The 20,013-nt window shown below is 37.7% G+C and overlaps 1 protein-coding gene across 2 annotated transcripts in view; it reads right to left on the bottom strand.

Moving 5' to 3' along the window:
* MDN1 (midasin AAA ATPase 1) overlaps nt 1-20,013 on the bottom strand; it is a 95,736-nt gene that overhangs the window by 60,432 nt on the left and 15,291 nt on the right. The window contains exons 9-30 of one of the 2 annotated variants that reach the window (XM_027644910.1): nt 17,824-17,938; nt 15,911-16,104; nt 14,779-14,860; nt 14,007-14,102; nt 12,960-13,072; nt 12,262-12,410; nt 12,099-12,159; nt 11,403-11,614; nt 9,906-10,009; nt 8,770-8,914; nt 8,143-8,239; nt 6,775-6,888; nt 6,008-6,155; nt 5,743-5,853; nt 4,904-5,055; nt 4,273-4,451; nt 3,697-3,905; nt 2,299-2,445; nt 1,446-1,587; nt 1,185-1,319; nt 970-1,108; nt 17-155 (exon numbers count right to left, since the gene is read on the bottom strand). In XM_027644910.1, the coding sequence (XP_027500711.1) occupies nt 17-155; nt 970-1,108; nt 1,185-1,319; nt 1,446-1,587; nt 2,299-2,445; nt 3,697-3,905; nt 4,273-4,451; nt 4,904-5,055; nt 5,743-5,853; nt 6,008-6,155; nt 6,775-6,888; nt 8,143-8,239; nt 8,770-8,914; nt 9,906-10,009; nt 11,403-11,614; nt 12,099-12,159; nt 12,262-12,410; nt 12,960-13,072; nt 14,007-14,102; nt 14,779-14,860; nt 15,911-16,104; nt 17,824-17,938 (2,983 nt within the window). Of the gene's footprint in view, nt 1-15; nt 156-969; nt 1,109-1,184; nt 1,320-1,445; nt 1,588-2,298; nt 2,446-3,696; nt 3,906-4,272; nt 4,452-4,903; nt 5,056-5,742; nt 5,854-6,007; nt 6,156-6,774; nt 6,889-8,142; nt 8,240-8,769; nt 8,915-9,905; nt 10,010-11,402; nt 11,615-12,098; nt 12,160-12,261; nt 12,411-12,959; nt 13,073-14,006; nt 14,103-14,778; nt 14,861-15,910; nt 16,105-17,823; nt 17,939-20,013 lie in introns of both variants that reach the window. The other variant, XM_027644911.1, reaches the window with a different exon arrangement.

The following is a 20,013-nucleotide window of genomic DNA, read 5'->3' on the forward strand; positions in this document are numbered from 1 at the left end:
CTGATGCAGGACAAACCTGTTCTTTTGACCTCTGCCTGACTGGGCGCAGTCCTCCCAGGAAGTCTGACGTCTCCATATGCAAGTGGCAATTCACCGAGTATAGCCTCTGATTTGTTAATGCTGCAAAGATCTGACAAATGGTAGTTTTACCACACCTGCAACAAAATAATTTAATTGAAAGGGATGAGTTAAAAAAAAAACAAAACTCAATCAACTCGCTTTGGACAGGATTCATACTTTCATTGAAGACCTATGAGGTAAAGGCACAGCATGCAAATTTCCTCCCGCTCCTTTCTTTGATAGAAGTTTATGCAACTTGAAGCCATTTTTGGCACAACAACTGTTGCTGACTTGCACAAGACGCCTTTAATTAAATTTAAATCAATATCTGTATTGATGGATTTTTGCAGGTTCAAATTTATTTCAGTGTGCCCTTACAGATACTCAACCAGCTTAACATTTCACTTAACTAGAAATGATATATGCCCAGATCAAGCCCAAGTCCAAGGGACAGCATCTACTTCCACAACCTCCTTTGCAGCATATGAAGTGGAGAAGTGGTAGCAGGTTATATTCAAGCTCTTAAAATATGTAAAGTGAATGTATTCTTAAATAGAAAAATGTTACAATTCCCCAGAAGCAGCCCCTCCAGTGAGGCACACTGAGATTCTACAGGACATCTTGTAAAAGGTGGGGATAGAAGTCAGTTCACTTCCATTTTACTACTTTCTGTATAACTTCTAAGAAGTTATACTTAGTGCAAATAATTCCATTAAAGACTTGTGTTGAAAGGGATGCAATTGCTGCCCCTCAAAAAGGAACTGTGAAAAACAAGAGTTGCAAATCTGCCATGAGAGAGGCTCAAATGTCCCAGATCAAAGCAGCACTGAAGCCCACACAATCATTTTGTGTTTGACTCAGTGGCTGGTGCAGCATTACAAAGAACTGCATCGTAAAAAGCAAGATTACCCAGTGTCTCCCACCAGCAGTACTGGTTCACCAAACTCCAGGGCTCGTCCCACCAAAATGGCAAGTCTCCTCATCCCCTGAGTCCAGACAACGTGGTTAAAATCTCTATCCATCACTGACATCCGCATGGAAGATTTAGCTGCACAACACAAAGCAATCCATCAGTTTCAGTCACACCTAGAGAACTACCAGTGAGGTCCTCCTAGGAAACTCACCCAGTAGCTTTTTGACACTTTCCCCTGAGAAGAGAGATTCAGGATATATTTTTTTCTTGAAGTGTTTTTCAAGGACACTCTGAATAACATCCACCTCCTCCTGTTTCCTGACTCTGCCTGCCAGAAGCATAAAACCTATAAAACAGAGGAAGAGAGAAAGCACTTACTATCTAGTTAATCAGAGACAAAAATTTACATTAAAGAACTAGCGTTGGAACGCAATTCTACAGATACTTAAAGAGCTGACACAGCAGAGCTCACCATCATTTGCTAAGTGCTGAAGCCAGTCATAGTCCTTCTCCAGCTGTTCTGCCAATCTGTACCTTTCAGCCCAACGAAACAGATCCCTCAGGGTAATGAACCCATGCTTCCCAGCAAACACCGTGGAACCTCTGCGATAAGACTGTCACAAGAACAAAATGCAAGCCATTTTTTTATGAACCTGTTCAAATGCTTTAAGCAAAGCTAAGCAGAAGTCTTTGTTATGGCACTTCTACAAGTAAATTCTATGGAAAAAAAAAGAAGTCTAGTACAGTCACAACTCCCAAACACAAACCCCCTTTAGGCATGTATCTGACAGGTACCAGGAACAAAATAATACAGATAGCAATAAAAAAATACTAAGAATAAAATAGGTACCTGGAATAAAAGGAAATCTAGTCTGTGCTGCTGTAATTGATTTTAAATACAGGGCAGTTTTAGCTACACACTAAATGTCAAATGTCTCTTGAACACAGGAATGTCTGAACACATCCCAAATTATTGCTTAAAAATAAAAGCAAATTTCGCACGAACCAAAGACAGTTGCAAATCCAACACTGTACTTAAGATCCAGAGTAAGTGATAATTCTGTGTATCAAATCCCAAGGTCTCTGGTCATTTTTTTGCTGCTAGCTTTCTCTCAAATCCGGCATCACCTTCCCTATTTTCTATTTTAACCACTGGAATTAGTACCTTAGTGGGTTCTCTTCCATCAGTTATGGTTTAGGATTTTAAATATCTTTCAGATAACAATACCTCTCCCCTCACCCTCCCAGGAATTTCTATTACTTTGTGCATATTACTTTGAAATATGTTTGCATTTCTTATACTAAAAGAAGAAAGACTCTCATACTTGCAGGTCTAACATGACTTTGACAAGTTTGCTGCAATAAGAAGGTGGCAAACTGCATCTCCTGTGCAGGATAGTTTCCAGCTCGGCACTTGGCAATTCATCAAAATGCAGTTCCACAAAACGATTTCTGAAGGCTCTGGACAAAACCTGAAATAGGAGACCATACTATCGCTTGAACTTTTTCCTTTGATATTCCTCATGTTATATCTTCTCCTACACATCCAAAGGAAACATGGATGGTGTCACAGCATACAAATTAGCACACACACATAAATATTGAAAGAAATCATAAGAGATAATCTGGATGAAGACAAAAACTTTAAAATGTGTTGTGTTTTAACCACAGTAGCACCACAAAGCCATAGGTTCATTCTCCCTACAATGGGATGAGGGAAAGAACTGGAAGGGTAAAAGTGAGAAAACTTGTAGGTTGAGATAAAGACAGTTTTCATAAGTAAAGCAAAAGGTGCACGTGCAAGAAAAGCAAAATTAGGAATTCATTCATCATTTCACATCAGTAGGTGGGTTTTCAGCTACATCCAGGAAACAAGGGTTTCATCAGGCAGAAATGTTATTTGTGGAAACAGACACCAAACATACTCAGTTTCCTCCTTCTCCCTCCACTTTTGATTGCTGAGCGCAACTTGATACAGTATGGAACATCAATGTGGTGAACTGGGGTTGACTGTCCTGGCTCTGTCTCCTCCCAGTTTCTCATGCACACCCTGCCTACTCCACTGGTGAGGCAGTGTGAGCACCAGAAAAGGCCTTGACTATGTGCACGCACTGCTTAGCAATAACTAAGACATCCCTGCGCTATCAACACGGTTTTGATCACAAATCAGAATTACAGTACCATACCAGTCACCTTGAAGAAAACTGGCTATTCCAGCCAAAACCAGTACAAAATGGACATCAACAACCTAAGCAGAATCTCTTTTCAAGTGCTCTTGAACAGGAAATGCTGATTCAAGTATAATATTTACAGAATTACAGAATATTCTCAGTTGGAAGGGACCCACAAGGATCATCGAGTCCAATTCTTAAGCGAAAGGCCCATATGGGGATTGAACCCATAACCTTGGCGTTATTAGCACCACACTCTTACCAACTGAGCTAGGCTACTCCCACAATATAAATGAGCTCCAGTTCAGGAAAGCACTTAAATCTCAACTACTCTAAATTATTAGAAATTTAGTATCTGCAAAACAAGCAACTCCCCTAAACAGAACCCAGCTGTACTGAAAGTTAGTCCACAGCCACTTCAGCACTCTCCCTCTAGAGAGACTCATGTTAATTCTGTGCTACGCATCAAAATGTTTTCACATCACACTTACATGTCTGAGAGAGTTCAATTCCCTAAAGTCTTATCTACTCAAAGGAATGTATTATACAGACCTTTCTGCCACCATAGAGACCTGGAGGATTCTGTGTTGCAAACAACATGAAGCGAGGATGAGCTCTGACAACTTCCTGGGTCTCAGTAATGAACAGCTCTCTGTTATCATCCAGCAGACGGTTGAGAGCCTCCAGAACATCAGTGGGAGCCAAATTCAATTCATCTAGAACAATCCAGTAACCCTTTCTCATTGCATCTATGAGAATGCCTTGGAGAGAACAGAAAAAGTCCTAGTTGAAAATCTAACAAAGCAAATCTAACAGAAGCAGGCACTGCAGATTCTTTTAGCAACCCATTTTCACTCAGTATAAATGCTAATCCAGTTTATTGAAGTTGTTGAATTATCTTCCTTATGTTCAACAGGACAAGCATGATGAGACAGACATGAACTCCAGAATTTGTTGAAATTCACATAACTGATTATCATTAATGTGCAGCTACTAACTTTATGACAAGTCATCTCCCCATTGTAATAGAACAGACAGGCAGGAAAGAAGAAAAAAAACAAAAATCAACAGTGAAGTGAGACAGGACTTTGGAGTATACTTTGGAGTATATATAACACACCCACTCACCTTCCTTAAATACCAACTTCCCACAGGCGTCCGATGTATAACAGCCAATATATTCTTGGATGTCCGTATGCTCATGATTGTTAATCCTTACACAGTGATTCCCAGTAGCAGCAGCCAGCCAGCGAATTAAACTGGTTTTACCAACAGAGGTCTCCCCTTGAATCAGTACTGGATGAGTCCTAAGAGCCATAACCAAAATAGTGAGTTTGAAGCATGAGCCTTATCTTTCTCATATACAAGATGTCAACATTATCAAACCACACTACAAAAACAACATCACTTAACTCACTTGGGGTATCCAAGATCAGAGACTAATAACTAAGTAACTTTATTCCCAAGTGCCAACAGCTACCTATGAAGCTTTTCATGGCATTGTGAAGTAAGCAGGTTATTCTAACTGCAAATTTTTAGATTATAATTTAGATAAAACAAGGGTTGGCAGTAAGATGGTTTAATAAAGCAAAAAATACATGTATAAACTCAAGTTACTCTATAATGAAAAGTTAACTGTAAAGTAGAAGGAAAATAGACATTACTCATACAAACAATAAAGGTTAGAAATGCACCAAAACTCAACGCCTAAATAAACATATTCAACTAATTTTTTTAATTAAAAAGTTGAAACGCTTACCCTGCAGACACAACTCTGACCATGTCTTTCAGATTAAGTTTAACTGAAGGAGTTAGCACGTAACTCTCATCTACAGTAGGTTCTTTGTCCCCAGCTGAAATCCAGTATCCTTCTATAAGTATAAAACTGCCCCCTTGGGGTTTTGGTATTTGCTAAGGAAACATGATCGAAACAACAGATTGTACAAATGAGTTTCAATTTGCTAATGAAAACTACTGTTACACCACCACAACATATTCTGTAAAAAGTAATTTTAAATTAATCCCTGAGCACTCCTGCTGTAAGCACTGACCCGTTGCTACAGAATGCAAATCACAGGAAAAACCTGACCAGATTACTTCAGGGTCATGAAGCCAGTGCCATGAAGATAAAAATGGTTCAGGAGTTCTAGCACTGAATTTTGAAGGGAATTTCCAAGCAGGATATTTGCTTTCATCTTTTTATATTCATACATATTTTCCAGTAGGAAGAGGTTTATTCTGAAACAAATACCTATCTCTTAAACTGGCTTCCCCATCCCACTGCCCAGTCCTCCACGTAAACCCATGCTGGGCTTCCAGCACTAGTGAGATTCTTTCTTTCCCATCAGAGACAAAGCAAAAATGTTTGCATCATATTCATATGTTCTCCATTCAGAGTCTAAAAATACAAAGCCTGTGAAAGTTCCTCAAAAGTCTGTGATAGCTTTACAGTTGCAGTCATTGCATTAAGCCGCCCACATTCCACAATGCTTTAATTATTCAGACTTCCATATTTCTTCAAATTAACAAATAAACTAGATAACATATGGACATTTCAAGCAAAGTAAAAAACAGGTCTTTAGAAGCTTAGTTACCTACCTGCTTGAGAAGGCTTTTGATGTTGCCAGAGACTATATGCTGGCAAATTAGCTTTTGAACTACTGGGTGAGAACCTCTGTCGAGCTGTGTCAGGAAACTCAAACAGAAGCCCTAAGAAGAAGAACTATTTTCAGTGATAAAATGAAAAATAAGGAAAAAATATACAGATTAAAGAACCATTTCTGTTCAACACTGCACTTATCCTTTACTCAACCAACCTTTGTTGTGAACACACACTGAAACAAACACCAACATAAGTAATCACCTCATACAGTGAGCGTGGTATGCTGCCACATGGATTAGATGCTGCAAATCTCAACGCCCTGCAAAGTGTACGGAGACTGTAGTGAGGTCTGTGGCCTGTTCCATCCACCAACTTTGTTTCTGCTTCCTTTCTGACAGACAAATAAAAGCTGCAAAAGTAAAGAGTTACAAAGAGTTGTTACTGATCAGACCATTGCACTAAGGAATTAAACCCAAGTATGAACACTTCAGCTTCTCTCCAACTGTTTTCTTAAAAGGTCCAGGTTAGGAAAGCTATGCAAAGCTCTGCCATCTGTATAGCCAGTGAAGCAAAGCAACAGAGTATTTTCAGAACCATTATTTTTGAGAGAGCTTGATATGCAGAGAGTGCCTATAAATTCCAAGTATTCTAAACATGAGATAGTTCACCTCGTACTAGGGGAAAGAAAGGCAACTCTAGATAAACACATATGACTTCCATTGGTATCATCCACAGAAACAAAACATTTTAGTCTCTCAGAGTACTGCAACAACAGTGCTCCTTAACTGGTGCCACCAAGAAAACAATTCTGAATTAAAAAAAAACATAAATCTCCTCCCCACAAATACAGAAACCTTCAGAATTAAGAAGATGGATGTCTACTCTCTTCCTTTTCCTAAGGCTATGCAAATTGCTGAGTAGGGAGCATTATAGTGTTTCCCAAAACAATCTAACGACAGACTACTGTTACATACTTTCTTTTTGAGACTTATTTCTTCAAGAATTTAAAGATATTACAATCAACTTACTTCACAATTCCTTGTACTGTATTTTTGTTCACATTCAGGCCTCTCAGGTAATCCATGATAAGAACTTGCAAGTCTCCTTCATTTCTCAATTCTTCTACGTACAGTTCAGTAAACCTATAAGAATCAATCCATCAAAATAAAAATCAATCCATAATGCTTAGACATCTGACCAAATTTTAAAAACCACATTATATATTAATCTCATGGCATATATCATTTACATTTTTTTAAGTAGCAGAATACTGATTGTCAAATGACCAACAAACAGACTCAAGAACCAGAGTACCTAAGAAAGTAAGTTACTTCTATTGATTTCAAGTAATTTATCTGAATTATTTTAACTGAAATGAAAGGCTGAAAATGAACTATGGGACTGTGTTTTCTTATATTAAAATTCTAAACAATCTGCAATGGATACCCAAATGTTACAGCCTGAACACTGAAGCAGTGACACAGCTAAAGCACTTTTCAAAGTGGACTCTCTAATAATCTATTTTAAAGAGTGGACACTTCAGAGTTACCACCTGTTCTAATTTTGATATGACTAGCATATTCAGGTTGTTTTCTCCTTTTACAAATATCCAGCTCAGGAATTATAAAAATAATAAAACTTGATAATAAGGAAAGGAAAATTAGCAGTAAACACATACACAGAGAAGCTTTGACTACCTTTAAATACGCCAGTGTTTCCCATTTAGAACACTGCAGGGGCAGCTCTAGGCAATGAACGGATTTTCTAACCATCACACATACAACTTTTGGCACTCAGGAGGGAAACAGCATCAAATAGTACAAGCAGAAGATCTTTGCATTCAGGAATAGGTAGGTACTACCAAAGAATGAATTTACCACAACTCCAATTTCCTGGACACAGTTTAGATGTTTTAAGGCCACACAGCAAATATTTTGAATATCACACATCTGCTTCACCACGCAAACCACCTTCCAAGGCTGGATATGAAGTTTTTTGCAAGGATCAACACTTTGAGTTACCAAGAGAAAGGCTACTAAGCAGACACAAAGCACTTGTCTTTATTATCCCCATCAGGATGCTGTAGTAGCATTCCCAGGCACTGACAGCTTAATTGTAAAGAATAATCATTCCCCCGTCCCCAGTGACGACAGTCTATACTACTGCTACACCATCTGCTCATGGCTCAGCAACTTCACAGAGTATTTTCCCGATGCTACTTCATGAAAAACCTTCACCATAATGTGGAAAGCATCTCTCACGGGCAGTAAATTTGAGTTCAGACTTATATCCTTAGGTTTCAAACAAGGCAATCCTCACTGGGTCAACTCGTGAAGCTAATCAAACTCTGAAAAAGACAGTGACTAAGTATTTCGTCACAGAATCATTATTCCTACCTGTTTCTTATTCCTAGAGGAAGATTTCTCTTTCCAACATCTGTAGCTGGATTCATGCACGCAAACAAGCGAAAATCAGGGTGACGGACAAGAGGCTCTAAAGTAAAAGAGAAATAAGAGACATATGGTTAATGATAACCACAGGATATTTATTATGTTAAATAAGGTATACTTTATCTAGGCCAGCTTTCTATTGCTGCACTACTAATTTTTTTTTTAAATGTCACTGTAAAAAACTTTCAGAGAATAACCCTATGTAATTTCATCAGAAGTATCTGCATCTGCACAAGTATCCATCAAGCTACCTCGACTTTATAAAGAAAAAGAATTTCAGTATTTCAATAGCCTGTACAGACATCCATGCTTACTGGGAGCACTGGAGAGATCTGCTCTTGTTGAGTTCAAAGAGGCAAAAGCTACAATTTCTGCACGTGGAAATCTCCTGAGTCAACAGTGAATTAAAACTCTCATTTTTTGCATAGAAGTTTGAAGTCTACCAAGAGCACACTGCTCTCTTTTGCACATTTTTATTTGAATGGTAAATGTTCTTGACTTATTTTGAGCCATATAGGATAGAGAAATCAACTAAATAGCAAGATATAGCATAACCAAGCACAGAAATAGTACCTGTGTCTCCTCTGTCTAGTAACACCAGTGACCCAGATGATCCTTCCAATAAACCACTCAGGCACTCCAAAGTCTCTGCTGCAGCCAAGTTAATCTCATCCAATAAAATCCACTCTCCTTTTTTTACTGCTTGTGCCAGAGTACCCTAAAAATAAGATTAATTTGTTAAATCACGTCACCACCAACTGAAGCAGTCATATGCTGGAAATACTTGGTGTGCAATCTATGGCTTGATTAGACAAATGGCAACTCCAGACCTTTAACAGCAATAGCAATTTTACTGCTCTCTCTCAATAACAGCAATTATTTTGCAAGCCACAGAAGTCAGATGGTTATCACCACTACATCAGTTACCACTTAGACTGGTTCAAATATAAAAGAATTAGGTTCTCTTATTTGTGCAATGCTGCCTGCCAGTAATATTCAACACTGTAGTGCATACACTTCACTGACAGCACCCAAGAATAAAGACAGTTAATCCAAAGACACAAACAATATTATGTTACTAAGGAAATGATATCTTATTAATTAAAACTATATGTCAGTCAAAGGTTCTCCAACTATTCATACACACACTTTTTATAGAGGACTGGTCAAGATTTTACACACTTCACACGAAATTTGAGAGAATATACTCAGACTAACAGGGTGACAAGGAACAAGCATGTATAAACCTTACAGTTTCTCCCAATCACACATAATGTCATTAGAACATATCATAGGTTTGAAACATCTAAAAAAAGCACTTCTAGATAAACAGCACAGATTCTTACTATTAAATCCTTCCCAAGAATCCCTAGACAGAAGCATGTCCTACTGGAGACTGATTGGGAAGTTTTTTCTAATCTCATTCCGTTGAAATGATGATCTGACATACTGCTGGTATTCTTTTATCACAAAAGTCCTAATTCCTATTATACAGCATTGAATTAATGGGCTACCACAAAACATTCTCCCACCACCCATCTAACCACTGCCCCCTTTAAGCAGCACACTTTGTTTCACAGAGCTATCATGGAATATGTTTTACTTCATAGCAAGGTTCTTGCCAAGAAGTTATTTATATAATACTGATTGCAAAGTCTTTTAAATACTTCTCCTTATTCCTCCTAGCATCAAAATGCAACTCTAAATACCTCAACAAATGCAAAGAGCAGAGCATTTTCTGTCATTTTCATCTGTTGATGAGCATGATTCAGTTTAAGACCAAATGCCTCCCACTTTTCCTTCAGTGGTGAGCCTGTAAGCAAAACAAATTCAAGTGTGTACCATCAGAACAATATCATAAAAAATGTTAAACAACAGTATTTTAAGCACAGAGATACAAAAGTAAGTTTGGTTGAGCAGCGAAAACATTCAAGTTTAACAGATAACATCTCGTGAATAAAAAAAATTTAAATTTTATTGTTTTCATTGTGGGAAGAGGAGGATTGTGTTTTAAATGTAACTGAACACTATTGACATATGGGTACAGATAATATGCCATTCATTCTTAGCTTAAGAACAAATACTTATGCTGCACTTTGTTCCAGAATGACTGTTACCACTCTCTAATTTCCAGAGACAAAAAGACATATCAAAAAAATAAATCCAAATTTATAAACCCTATGATAGAACAGATTAACAATGAACGCTTCAGTATCAATTAAAAACACTGTTGTGTATCAGTTATGACATTATTTAATACTGCACTGATTTCAGTTATTTGTTTAAAATCATTCCCTGAGCTACATACAGCATCAAAATTACTTAAGTAACTTTGCAAATTACAAATTTCAGCTTGTCTGTATTTTAGGATTGTAAATACTTGCAATAAGTGGTCTTTAAACACTCATTTTTAAATTTATCTGCATATTCAGAAGAACCAGTTAGAGTGGAGATAAAGTTCATGATTAATTTTACTTGGCCTATACTGAATGAAAGCTACAACTTCACTTGTTTGGCTAGTCTAGAACCAGAACCAACTCCGTGCAAGACAAATTATCAACACTGCCTCTGCCCCAAAATGGGTTGTGAAGTATAAAACAAAACAAACTTATTTGGAGACAAAACCACATCAAAACAAATTAAAGCACTAGGCAAGTTACTGACAGTGATACCAATTGAAAAGCAAACTCTTAATATCATTACTACCCTAAAAGAGCTATTACTTTGGGTTTGGGTTTTTTATGTTGTTGTTTTCTTTGTTTTTAAATAAAATATATTTGTGAGATTTAAGGACATTCCATGACTGAAAGTGAATGCATTCACATGCAGGACTAACACACAAACCACTAGGACTGCTCACCAGCACAGCAAATAAGTAACTGCTGAGTGAAGACCACATGTCAAGGGCACCATAGATCAGAAAAATCAACCTTCACACTGTCAGACATAGCTGACAGCAGTGATGAGTTAGAAAAAGGAAAAAATTAAACAAAATACAAACCCAGTGACTATTCTAACAGCATGTTGAATGTCTTGTTGTAGACAGACATTGCATTTTTCAAAACCAGAAGAATGTAATAAAGGGGAACAACAAAAAACTAAACCCCAAACCAACACAAATTTAAAGGCCAACAGAAATCACCAGATTTATCTACTCTCTGCAATGGTTCAGTGCTAATGTGTGTTTGATCAGTCTCAATTCTCACCTGATGCATTTTCTTTTACTTCCTTATTAATAGCAGATTTATGAATATGTTGCATTAGTTTTAGTAGATCATGCCAACGTTTCTGCCTGTAGCAAGTCTGAATGTGTCCCAAGAATGTTTGATTTTTCTTCCTAGAGAATGTCTGAGAGAAGAGTTCCTCAAAAGACTCTCGCAGAGGCAGCCAGATCAGCTTGTTATCCACAGGCTTGTAGCTGAAGAGAAGCAAAAGAGTATTTACCTATTTGCGACACAGGAATCTGTCAACCAAAACCAGAAAACCACCCCAAAACCAGTTACTGAAACAACAACATTGTGCATGAATGAACCCTGGTTTCAGAAGTTTTTTATTCAACTAATGAAAAAGTAAAACTGTACATATTTAAATGCACCTCATGAGGTGATTTTATAAAGGCAGGACCACCCTGATAATTAAAATATTTTTAATACTACCAACCACTATGTCCAGTGAATATTACATCAGTTTTATATTGAACAGCTTAGCCATTTTTTAAGAAACATTTTAAATGACTTCATCACATACAGCTGTGCACACAATTTAGTGAAATTGCTCTGTTCTTCAGCAAGGACTACAAGGTTTCTCAATGCGAACATGTTTGTTAAGACATTTATATTACTACGAAATAAATACTGCCAATTTGTTATGCAGAACAGACAAAACAGTGTTCAGTAACTCACCCCCCTAATAGATCTGCTGTGTCACTTTGCTGGTTCATGTTGATAACCCTCAAACTGTGTCCTTGAAACAGAAATAGAAAGCACCATCAGCTCCTGGGTTTATTCATTTGTTTTTTTTTTTAAATTATCTTCATGTAAGTTACAGTCTTACCACTTTATTTACCTGTAATATGAGCAAGGTACTGAACAGTTGAGGTTTTGCCAGTTCCTGTTTCACCAACCAAAAGCACTGGCTCTCCTTTGACAACACACACTGCAAGCTGTTCAATCAATACTGCGGATGGCCGTGTGGCAGCAAAGGTTTGTTTTGCTCTGAAAAAACAAAGGAAGTAATTCAAAACTAAGATCTATCATGGAGGTAATTTTAAGTTTATTATTTCTTCTGTGTTGTGGTTGAATTTGGGATCTTTTTTATTATTATTGTTATTATTATTACAGGTCTGAAAAAAATAGTTCCAAGGTATCCTTTTAAGATACACATATTTTCAAGATACAACCTAGAAATTCAGGATTCCCAAACAACTTCCTAGAAAATGGAGTTAGCGACACATACTACAAAAATCTCCCTTTATAAAGATAGATTTGTCAAAATTTTATTGTAACAGCTGTGCTCCACACTGCTTTGAAGACATTCTAGTTCAAAGAAGTTGACAATCTTCATGCTTTGGCTGCCAGAAGTATGATGCACACAAGCTTAATGATAAACAAGGTAAAATTCAGATCACAAGAGAAAGAACTCTCAAATTCCTTCCATTAAAGTGAAAATATCCAGTTTGCATTTTTCTTAACCCTGTGACTTGAAGTCTATTCTATTCTGCCACAAAATATTTCAATTTACATGGAAACTACAAGACACTCTACCTCTGTACAGTGAGAGCCTGTGTTTGTTTCTTTATGAGACGCACTCTTCCGACAGAGACTTCTTGTTCCCGTATTAAAATTTCTGGTTTATAGAGTTCACAAAAGAACTCTACCTGTGAAAAAAGAATCAACATTTCCAATATTAATATTGATTACATCACACTAAAAACACCCACTCTGCAGCAAGCTAATTCTTCATGGTAAGATTCCATATTTTGCAGGTTTTACGTACTCATCACCAAAAGCACTGAAGGACCTCAGAAGTGGTTTTATCTGTACAAACAATTTTCAACTTAACAACCTGGTAACAGGTCTATGCCACTGTATTTCTACACTTCATCTACTTCCATGGTAGTTCAACTATATAAATGTGAACAGTTATTTTAACAATAAACAAAAAACCTCCATCAAAAAAGCCCTTTGGGTAAAAAAGAGATATTTTGCCATTTGCATGCAAAGAAGGACAAACATGGAAGTTTCAGGGATCAATCTGTCATCCTAAAGTAATAAAGAAGGGATTTTCTTCACAAATTTCTATACTCAGAAATAGTTGACAAAGAAATTATTTAGTTTAACTCTTGCATTTATAGAGCATAACTAGGCTCCAGAGAGGTACTTGATTTTGTAATCAATGATTAAAAACAAGTAGCAGTAAAGATCAGTTTCTCTCTGATCTCTTTAAGTGATTAATGCTCACAGAAAAGCACCCAAGAACAAACACTTTCTTCACTACTCAGTGCATCCAGCAGTATCATGTTCTTAGGCAGCTGTGTTGTTCCAGCTGTGTAATCCTTCTTTTGCAGGATGAGCCCATTTGCTCTGAAACAGGTTCACTGGAATTTTTACAGGAAAAAAAAAAGGCAGCTGAATATAAAACACGAGAAAAATAGAACCTGAGACAGAAGAGAGAGCAAAAATGGTGTTTGTGACAGAAAGGTGGGTATAATTTTTCAGAAAAAATAGCATAACATATAAATAAAACAGTAGAAAAATTGCAAGCTATAGAATACTAGCAATAAACATCATGCTAATTATAGCTCAACATACCTTTTTTTTGGAAATGTTTAGTTTACTTCCAATAACTTTTGCCATTTTCTGTCTGCTCCCTTGGTTGGACAGCATAGCTGTGAAACAGTCCAATGCCTGTCAAGAGGAAAAACAACTTGTTCAACACTAGTTTTGTATGACTTGATCTCACAAGCACCATTTTAATCTAAATGAGCCCAAATCCAATCCAGCCATGGTAAGTAAAATTATTTCACAGTCCATATATAGAGTCAAACAATGGAGTTCCAAAGGATGTAATAAGAACTTCTAAACTCTGTAATGTAGTGGGTTTCTACCAAAAGTAAAAACCTTTCAATGCCCAGAAGCTATTTTTAGATGAATGGACCAAAATGGATAAAGAAGCAACACTGTAAGATCTCACATCTCAAAACTGCCTCTGACTGATGCACACTGAAGAATTCCCAACCTAGAATGTAAAATGATGCATAGGAAAGTAGAAAAGAAGCTTCATACTAAAATAAAAAGGAAAGAACTTAAAACCTTTACTCTTGTTCATATGCAATTCCAGCTCATATCAGCTGAAATTATTTTGTAGTATGCTGTTTGTATGGCAGCAGTAAATCTTTCAGCACATTACTTTCCTAGTAGCAATGAAAGTCTCTGATTAGACAGATCATAAACATTCCAACTACAATCCAACTGCTTCAAACAAAACTAAATGTAAATTCCCACCTCGCATTCCCAAACACAATATTTTGTGAGACAATACTAGAACTTGGGTAAGTGATTTCTGGATGAAGTCTTACCGCACCTCCTGAAAAATATTCACTGCTGTGGTTGAAGAATTACTGTCGAAGTTGTAAGCAATCCTGCTGCACCAATTTAGGAGGTCTCTAAAAAGAAAAACCACAAAGATTTGGTACAAACAAGCCAAAACACACAGCACCTTCTTTCATGTTCAGCTTAGGTCACTACATCATCTTCTGGCAGTTGTACATGTAGTTGTAGTTCAAGTTGTACACAGGAAGACACATAAATAGGATAATAATTCTGAGCAGTAGCTGAACACATAAAGACCAACAGTTTTGCTTTCAGACACATTTCTTAGAAATAGATAACATCCAATTAAACTATAAAGTAACTATGAGACTAAAAGGTATTAAAAATGTAGAAAGGTATAAACCCCTATTTTTTCAAAATACAGACTCCTTATGAACAGCAAAATCTTCTGAAAGACAAGAAAAAGAAACAACGTAATTCTAGAAAAATAAATGTTTTAAAATTACTGACATTCTTATGTTCCACAAAAATAATAGGCATCTAGTATTTACTGACTAATTCACAAAGCACTACTGATTACAGAAATTCTACATGAGTAGAACTGACATTTGGTATGAGAGGAAGAAATAATTGAGCATCAAGCTACATTTCATGGTAAAAATTCTGAAATTAATAGTACACTACAAATCTGGTTATTTTCAGTCATCTGTAAGTTAGAATGCTGTGAGTGTTCAATATGAAATAATCTAGACAGGGAAATATATTCAGTTGCTAAAAACGTTATCTTCTAGCTCCTGTGAGAACATTATACAGCACATTTCAGTTCTTAACTAGTACTGATACCTTGTGTTAAAATGAATTAAGATTTAATTCATATGGCTTGATACCTACTGAGCACTGCATATAACAAAACCTACCTTTTTTTTTTGAGAAAAAAGTGTAAGTACCGCAAATAGGAAGTTTAGATAATCCAGACTGAGTTTCTTTAAAAGACACATTAATTGTTATTTTAAAATTAAAAATTTATTTCTCCAGTTTTTAAGAAATTCCAGTTTTTCAAACTTTTATCATTATATTTAAAAAAATTTTAAAAAATAGCAAAAAATTAACCTTTCTATCTCTGTAGCTAGCTGATTTCTAATAAACATAAAAGAAAAGACAACCTTAGAGATAGTTCTCGTCCTTCCAGATTTTGTTTCCTATGTTCTGATCTCAATTCTGATGAATCTTCTGGTACGTGACTGGAGCCATAAGCACTGTTTTCTGATGCCTGATACTTGTCTCCTGTAAGGTCAGTGTAAATGTCCAGCAAGTGATCTGTTACAAGAGCAAGGTTGGGATATCTCCTTTGAAGGATCTAAAAGAAGAAACAAAACAAAACCAACAACAACAAAAAAATAACCATTAGCACTTGAAAGAAACCATTAGCCCCCCAAGTTCTACTAGGAGATGCTTTCAATAGATACCTAAACTAGGAAACTACACAAAACTGCTCTCTTGCAATCTCTCACCTGAAGAAAACAGAAATTATTATGGTTTGTTCGATATTGACTTTGATGCCAAAAATTAATTTTGCCAACTCAACTCTAATCAAATTAATTTAATACATTTGCATAAATACCAACAGGAAAAACAAAAGGTATTCAACCCTATCAAATCCAAATCATGATCATACAACTCTACCACTGATAACAGAAGTTCATACCTCTTGTCCTTCTTTACAACTGAATTTACTTGAGCATTCACGTTGTCTATTCGCTACGCTGACAAAGACATATTAAGGGGTTCATTTTTCTTCTGTAATTTTCTTTCAGTTCTCTCTACTAAAGCTTGCCAAACAAAATATTGCTTGCCAAAATTACTTTTCACAGGCACAGGCCAGGAAAACTGGTCCTACCCTGCCAGACTGATTTTAAGATTAACAAGAACATGTGTATGTTTTCAAGACAAGCGAGTGGGTATTCTCTAACCTCATCTCTTCTATTACTACTAGGGAACCTTACACTGTTTAATTTATGTGGTTTTGTGACTTAAGCTACGAAGTTACAAAAAAAGAATAAAAAGAACATAGTGTTAATTGACACATTTAGCACTGAAGCCTCCTTTTTTCCTGAGGTTTTGATAGTCAAGTTTTACTTTAAAATTGGTCCTTTCTGAAGGTCATCTTTGGCATCAAGTTTGGCCAGATAGCCGTTTTTAAATATTGCAACTCTGAGCTTCCCACATGAGTCTTTTTCTAGCTATAGCACACAAGTGTGCACATCTCCATGAAACCATCTGCAGAGGCCTCCCCATGCATCTACATGCTTCCCCTCCAACAAAATCTACAAGTATCAAATAAATGCTGTTCTTGCCCCATTCCTAACAATTAGCTGAAAAACGACAAAAAAGGAAAAACACACAGATATTTAAGGTCACCCATAACTGTGTTGGCTGCTGAATAAATCCAAAGGAGTGAATAAATTCTCCTAGAAAACTATCTTCTTCATTCTAGAAAATGCAGCACTTTCTCCTCAATTCTTCTGGTAGAGACTGTTCACCCCCTTTTCCCTTAGGCAAGATTCTTACAAAATCAGATCCTATTCTGAGCTCTGTATCACAAGGAGAATTTCCAGAGAATTTTATTTTCATATGAGTCCTAGGGTCCTTTAATTTTTGAAAGAACTAAACAAAGCAAACATTTCCCAGAGATGTTAACAGAAGATGTTAAGCAGTTATTTTTAATTGATAATCGACCAACTATTTTCCAACTCAAAGCTTAGATCTCAAAATTAGATTAAGATCAATTTTTCTTTTTCTCTCTGCTTTTAAATCTCTCTGGGCTAATAAGTGGCAAAGTAACGTGATTCTTAGAACCATACAAAGAAGAACTGTGTTAGTCAGAGCAAGTTCCAGGAATTTCTGTTCAATTCATTTCAAATTTTCCTGACAAACCGTCTATTTTCTTCAAAATTGACAGCACAAAGCTGAAATTATGAAGGCATATTGTGGAACTTGAAAATACTACTGAAAAACATTTATTACCCTTAATTGAAACTATTATTCACATGTCACAATAGAACAACATACACCATACCTCCTTAAGTTCTCCTTTGTTCATGTTATCCAGATGTATTTTTGTCCAATATTTGTCCAAAAGAGCAGCATGGCTGCTTTGCTGCCTGTACCAACCTCCACCACAACTGAATATCCTAATGAAGAAACACAGCATATTGAGTGTACTCAATATTTTCAGTGCACTCCTTTACATCAAAAAATGTTACATATTGCTGTTACAGCATAATGGGCATGCATAGATGACACTGTCTGTCACTGTACTGCCACATACCCTACCTTGCCTATCCATGCTTTTCAAATTGTCTGTTCTTTTATCACAGTGTTTTTCTCCCTGTAGTGCATAATCTCCTTAGAGATACTTTCAGAAAGACAACTGACAGTAATTAAGTCTATCAGAAGCAATATACAGAATCCTTTGTGCAGAGAGAAGCCTAACAGAAGTGGCCTGGGAAATATCTTAAAGGACCTGTGATCCATTGCAGAGATGTAGGAAAAGCACCCTTATCCCCTCCTATAGTGGTTTTCTGTGGCTAGGTTTTGGTAGCCAGGGGCCTACAGGGGTGGTTTCTGTTAGAAGTTGCTAGAAGCTTCCCCTGTCTGGTGGAGCCAACGCCAGCCAGCTCCAGGACGGGCTTCCTGCCACTGGCCAAGGCCAAGCCAATTAGGAGTGATAGTAATGCCTCCGTGATAACATATTTAACAGAAGGCTGTCACACAGTGAAAATGCCCACCAGGGAAGAGTGAGTGAGAACATGGGAACAACAATGCAGAAACCAAGGTCAGTGCAGAAGGAGGGGCAGGAGATGGTTCCAAACATTGGAGTTGAGGCCCCTGCAGCCTGTGGTGCAGACCATGGTGGACCAGCTGCACCCCTGCAGCCCACAGAGAAGCCCATGCTGGAGCAGGTTGATGCATGAAGGAGGCTCTGACCCTGTGGGAGGCCCAGGATGGAGCAGGGTCCTGCCAGAGACCTGCAGCCCATGTAAAGGAGGCCACGCTGGAGCAGGTTTTTCCCAGGTAGGACTTGTGGCCCCTGTGAGGGACCCACACCGGTACAGCTCATTCATGAAGAACTGCACCCCATGGAGAAGTGACCCACGGGACAGCAGTTTCACGAAGAACTGTTGCCTGTGGGATGGACTCACGCCAGAGAGGTTCGCGGAGGACTGTCTCCCATGGGAGGGACCCCACAGGGGCAGGGGAAGGATTCCTCTCCCTGGGCAGCGGCAGAAACAACAACTGACTGTAACCCCCATTCCCCGTCCCCCTGCGCTGCTGGGAGGGAGGAGGGAGAACACAGAAGGAAGGAGGGGTGGGGGGAAGGTGTTTGTAAGATTATTTTACTTCTCACTCTTTTGCTCTGATCCTGTTTGTAATAAATTTAAGTAATATCCTCACATTGAGTCTTTTGCCTGTGAAGGTGATCGGTAAGTGACCTCTCCCAGCTCTTAACCCATGAATCCTTCGCTGGTTTTTTTTTCTTCCTCTCCTCTGTCCAGTTGCAGAGGGGAGTGAGAGAGCAGCTTTAGTGGGTACCTGGTATCCAGCCAGGGTCAACCCACTACACCTCCCAGCCTTGCCCTATTACTTTTCCTCAGTCTTCACTCACAGTCCTTTCTATCATCAGTTTCTTTCTATTTTTCACTGCAGAAATAACTATTCAGCCATGTGTTTATACCCACTATGGAAGTAGCCTCGCACATGCAAAAGCATTAGATTTGGCGTTGTGGTTTGGTTTTTGTTTTCTGGTGTTGTTGTTTGGTTGGTTTTATCTATTCATTTTAATGTGTTTGTCTTTTATTTTTAGATAATATTCCCCAGCTACAAACAGTAACAGATTTATTGTATCTACTCTAACTAGCCCAATGCAAACTGTAATTTCCTACTATACAAACTGTTCACCATGTGCTGGTTATACAGGGTTAATTTTCTTCATAGTAGCTGGTATGGGACTGTGTTTTGCATTTGTGACCAAAACAGTGTCAATAACACAGAGATGTCTTAGTTATTGCTGAGCAGTGCTTACACAGCATCAAGGCCTTTTCTGCTCCTCATACTGCCCCACCAGGGAGGAGGCTGGGGGTGCACAGGGAGTTGGAAGGGACACAGCTGGGACAGCTGATCCCAACTGACCAAAGGGATATTCTCATCATGCTTAGTATATAAAGCTGAGCGAAGAAGGAAAGGTGGTGATGATCCGAGTGAGGGT

This window comes from Corapipo altera, unplaced genomic scaffold (assembly GCF_003945725.1).
Source record: "Corapipo altera isolate COAL_440 unplaced genomic scaffold, ASM394572v1 2, whole genome shotgun sequence".
NCBI classification, from domain to species: domain Eukaryota; kingdom Metazoa; phylum Chordata; class Aves; order Passeriformes; family Pipridae; genus Corapipo; species Corapipo altera.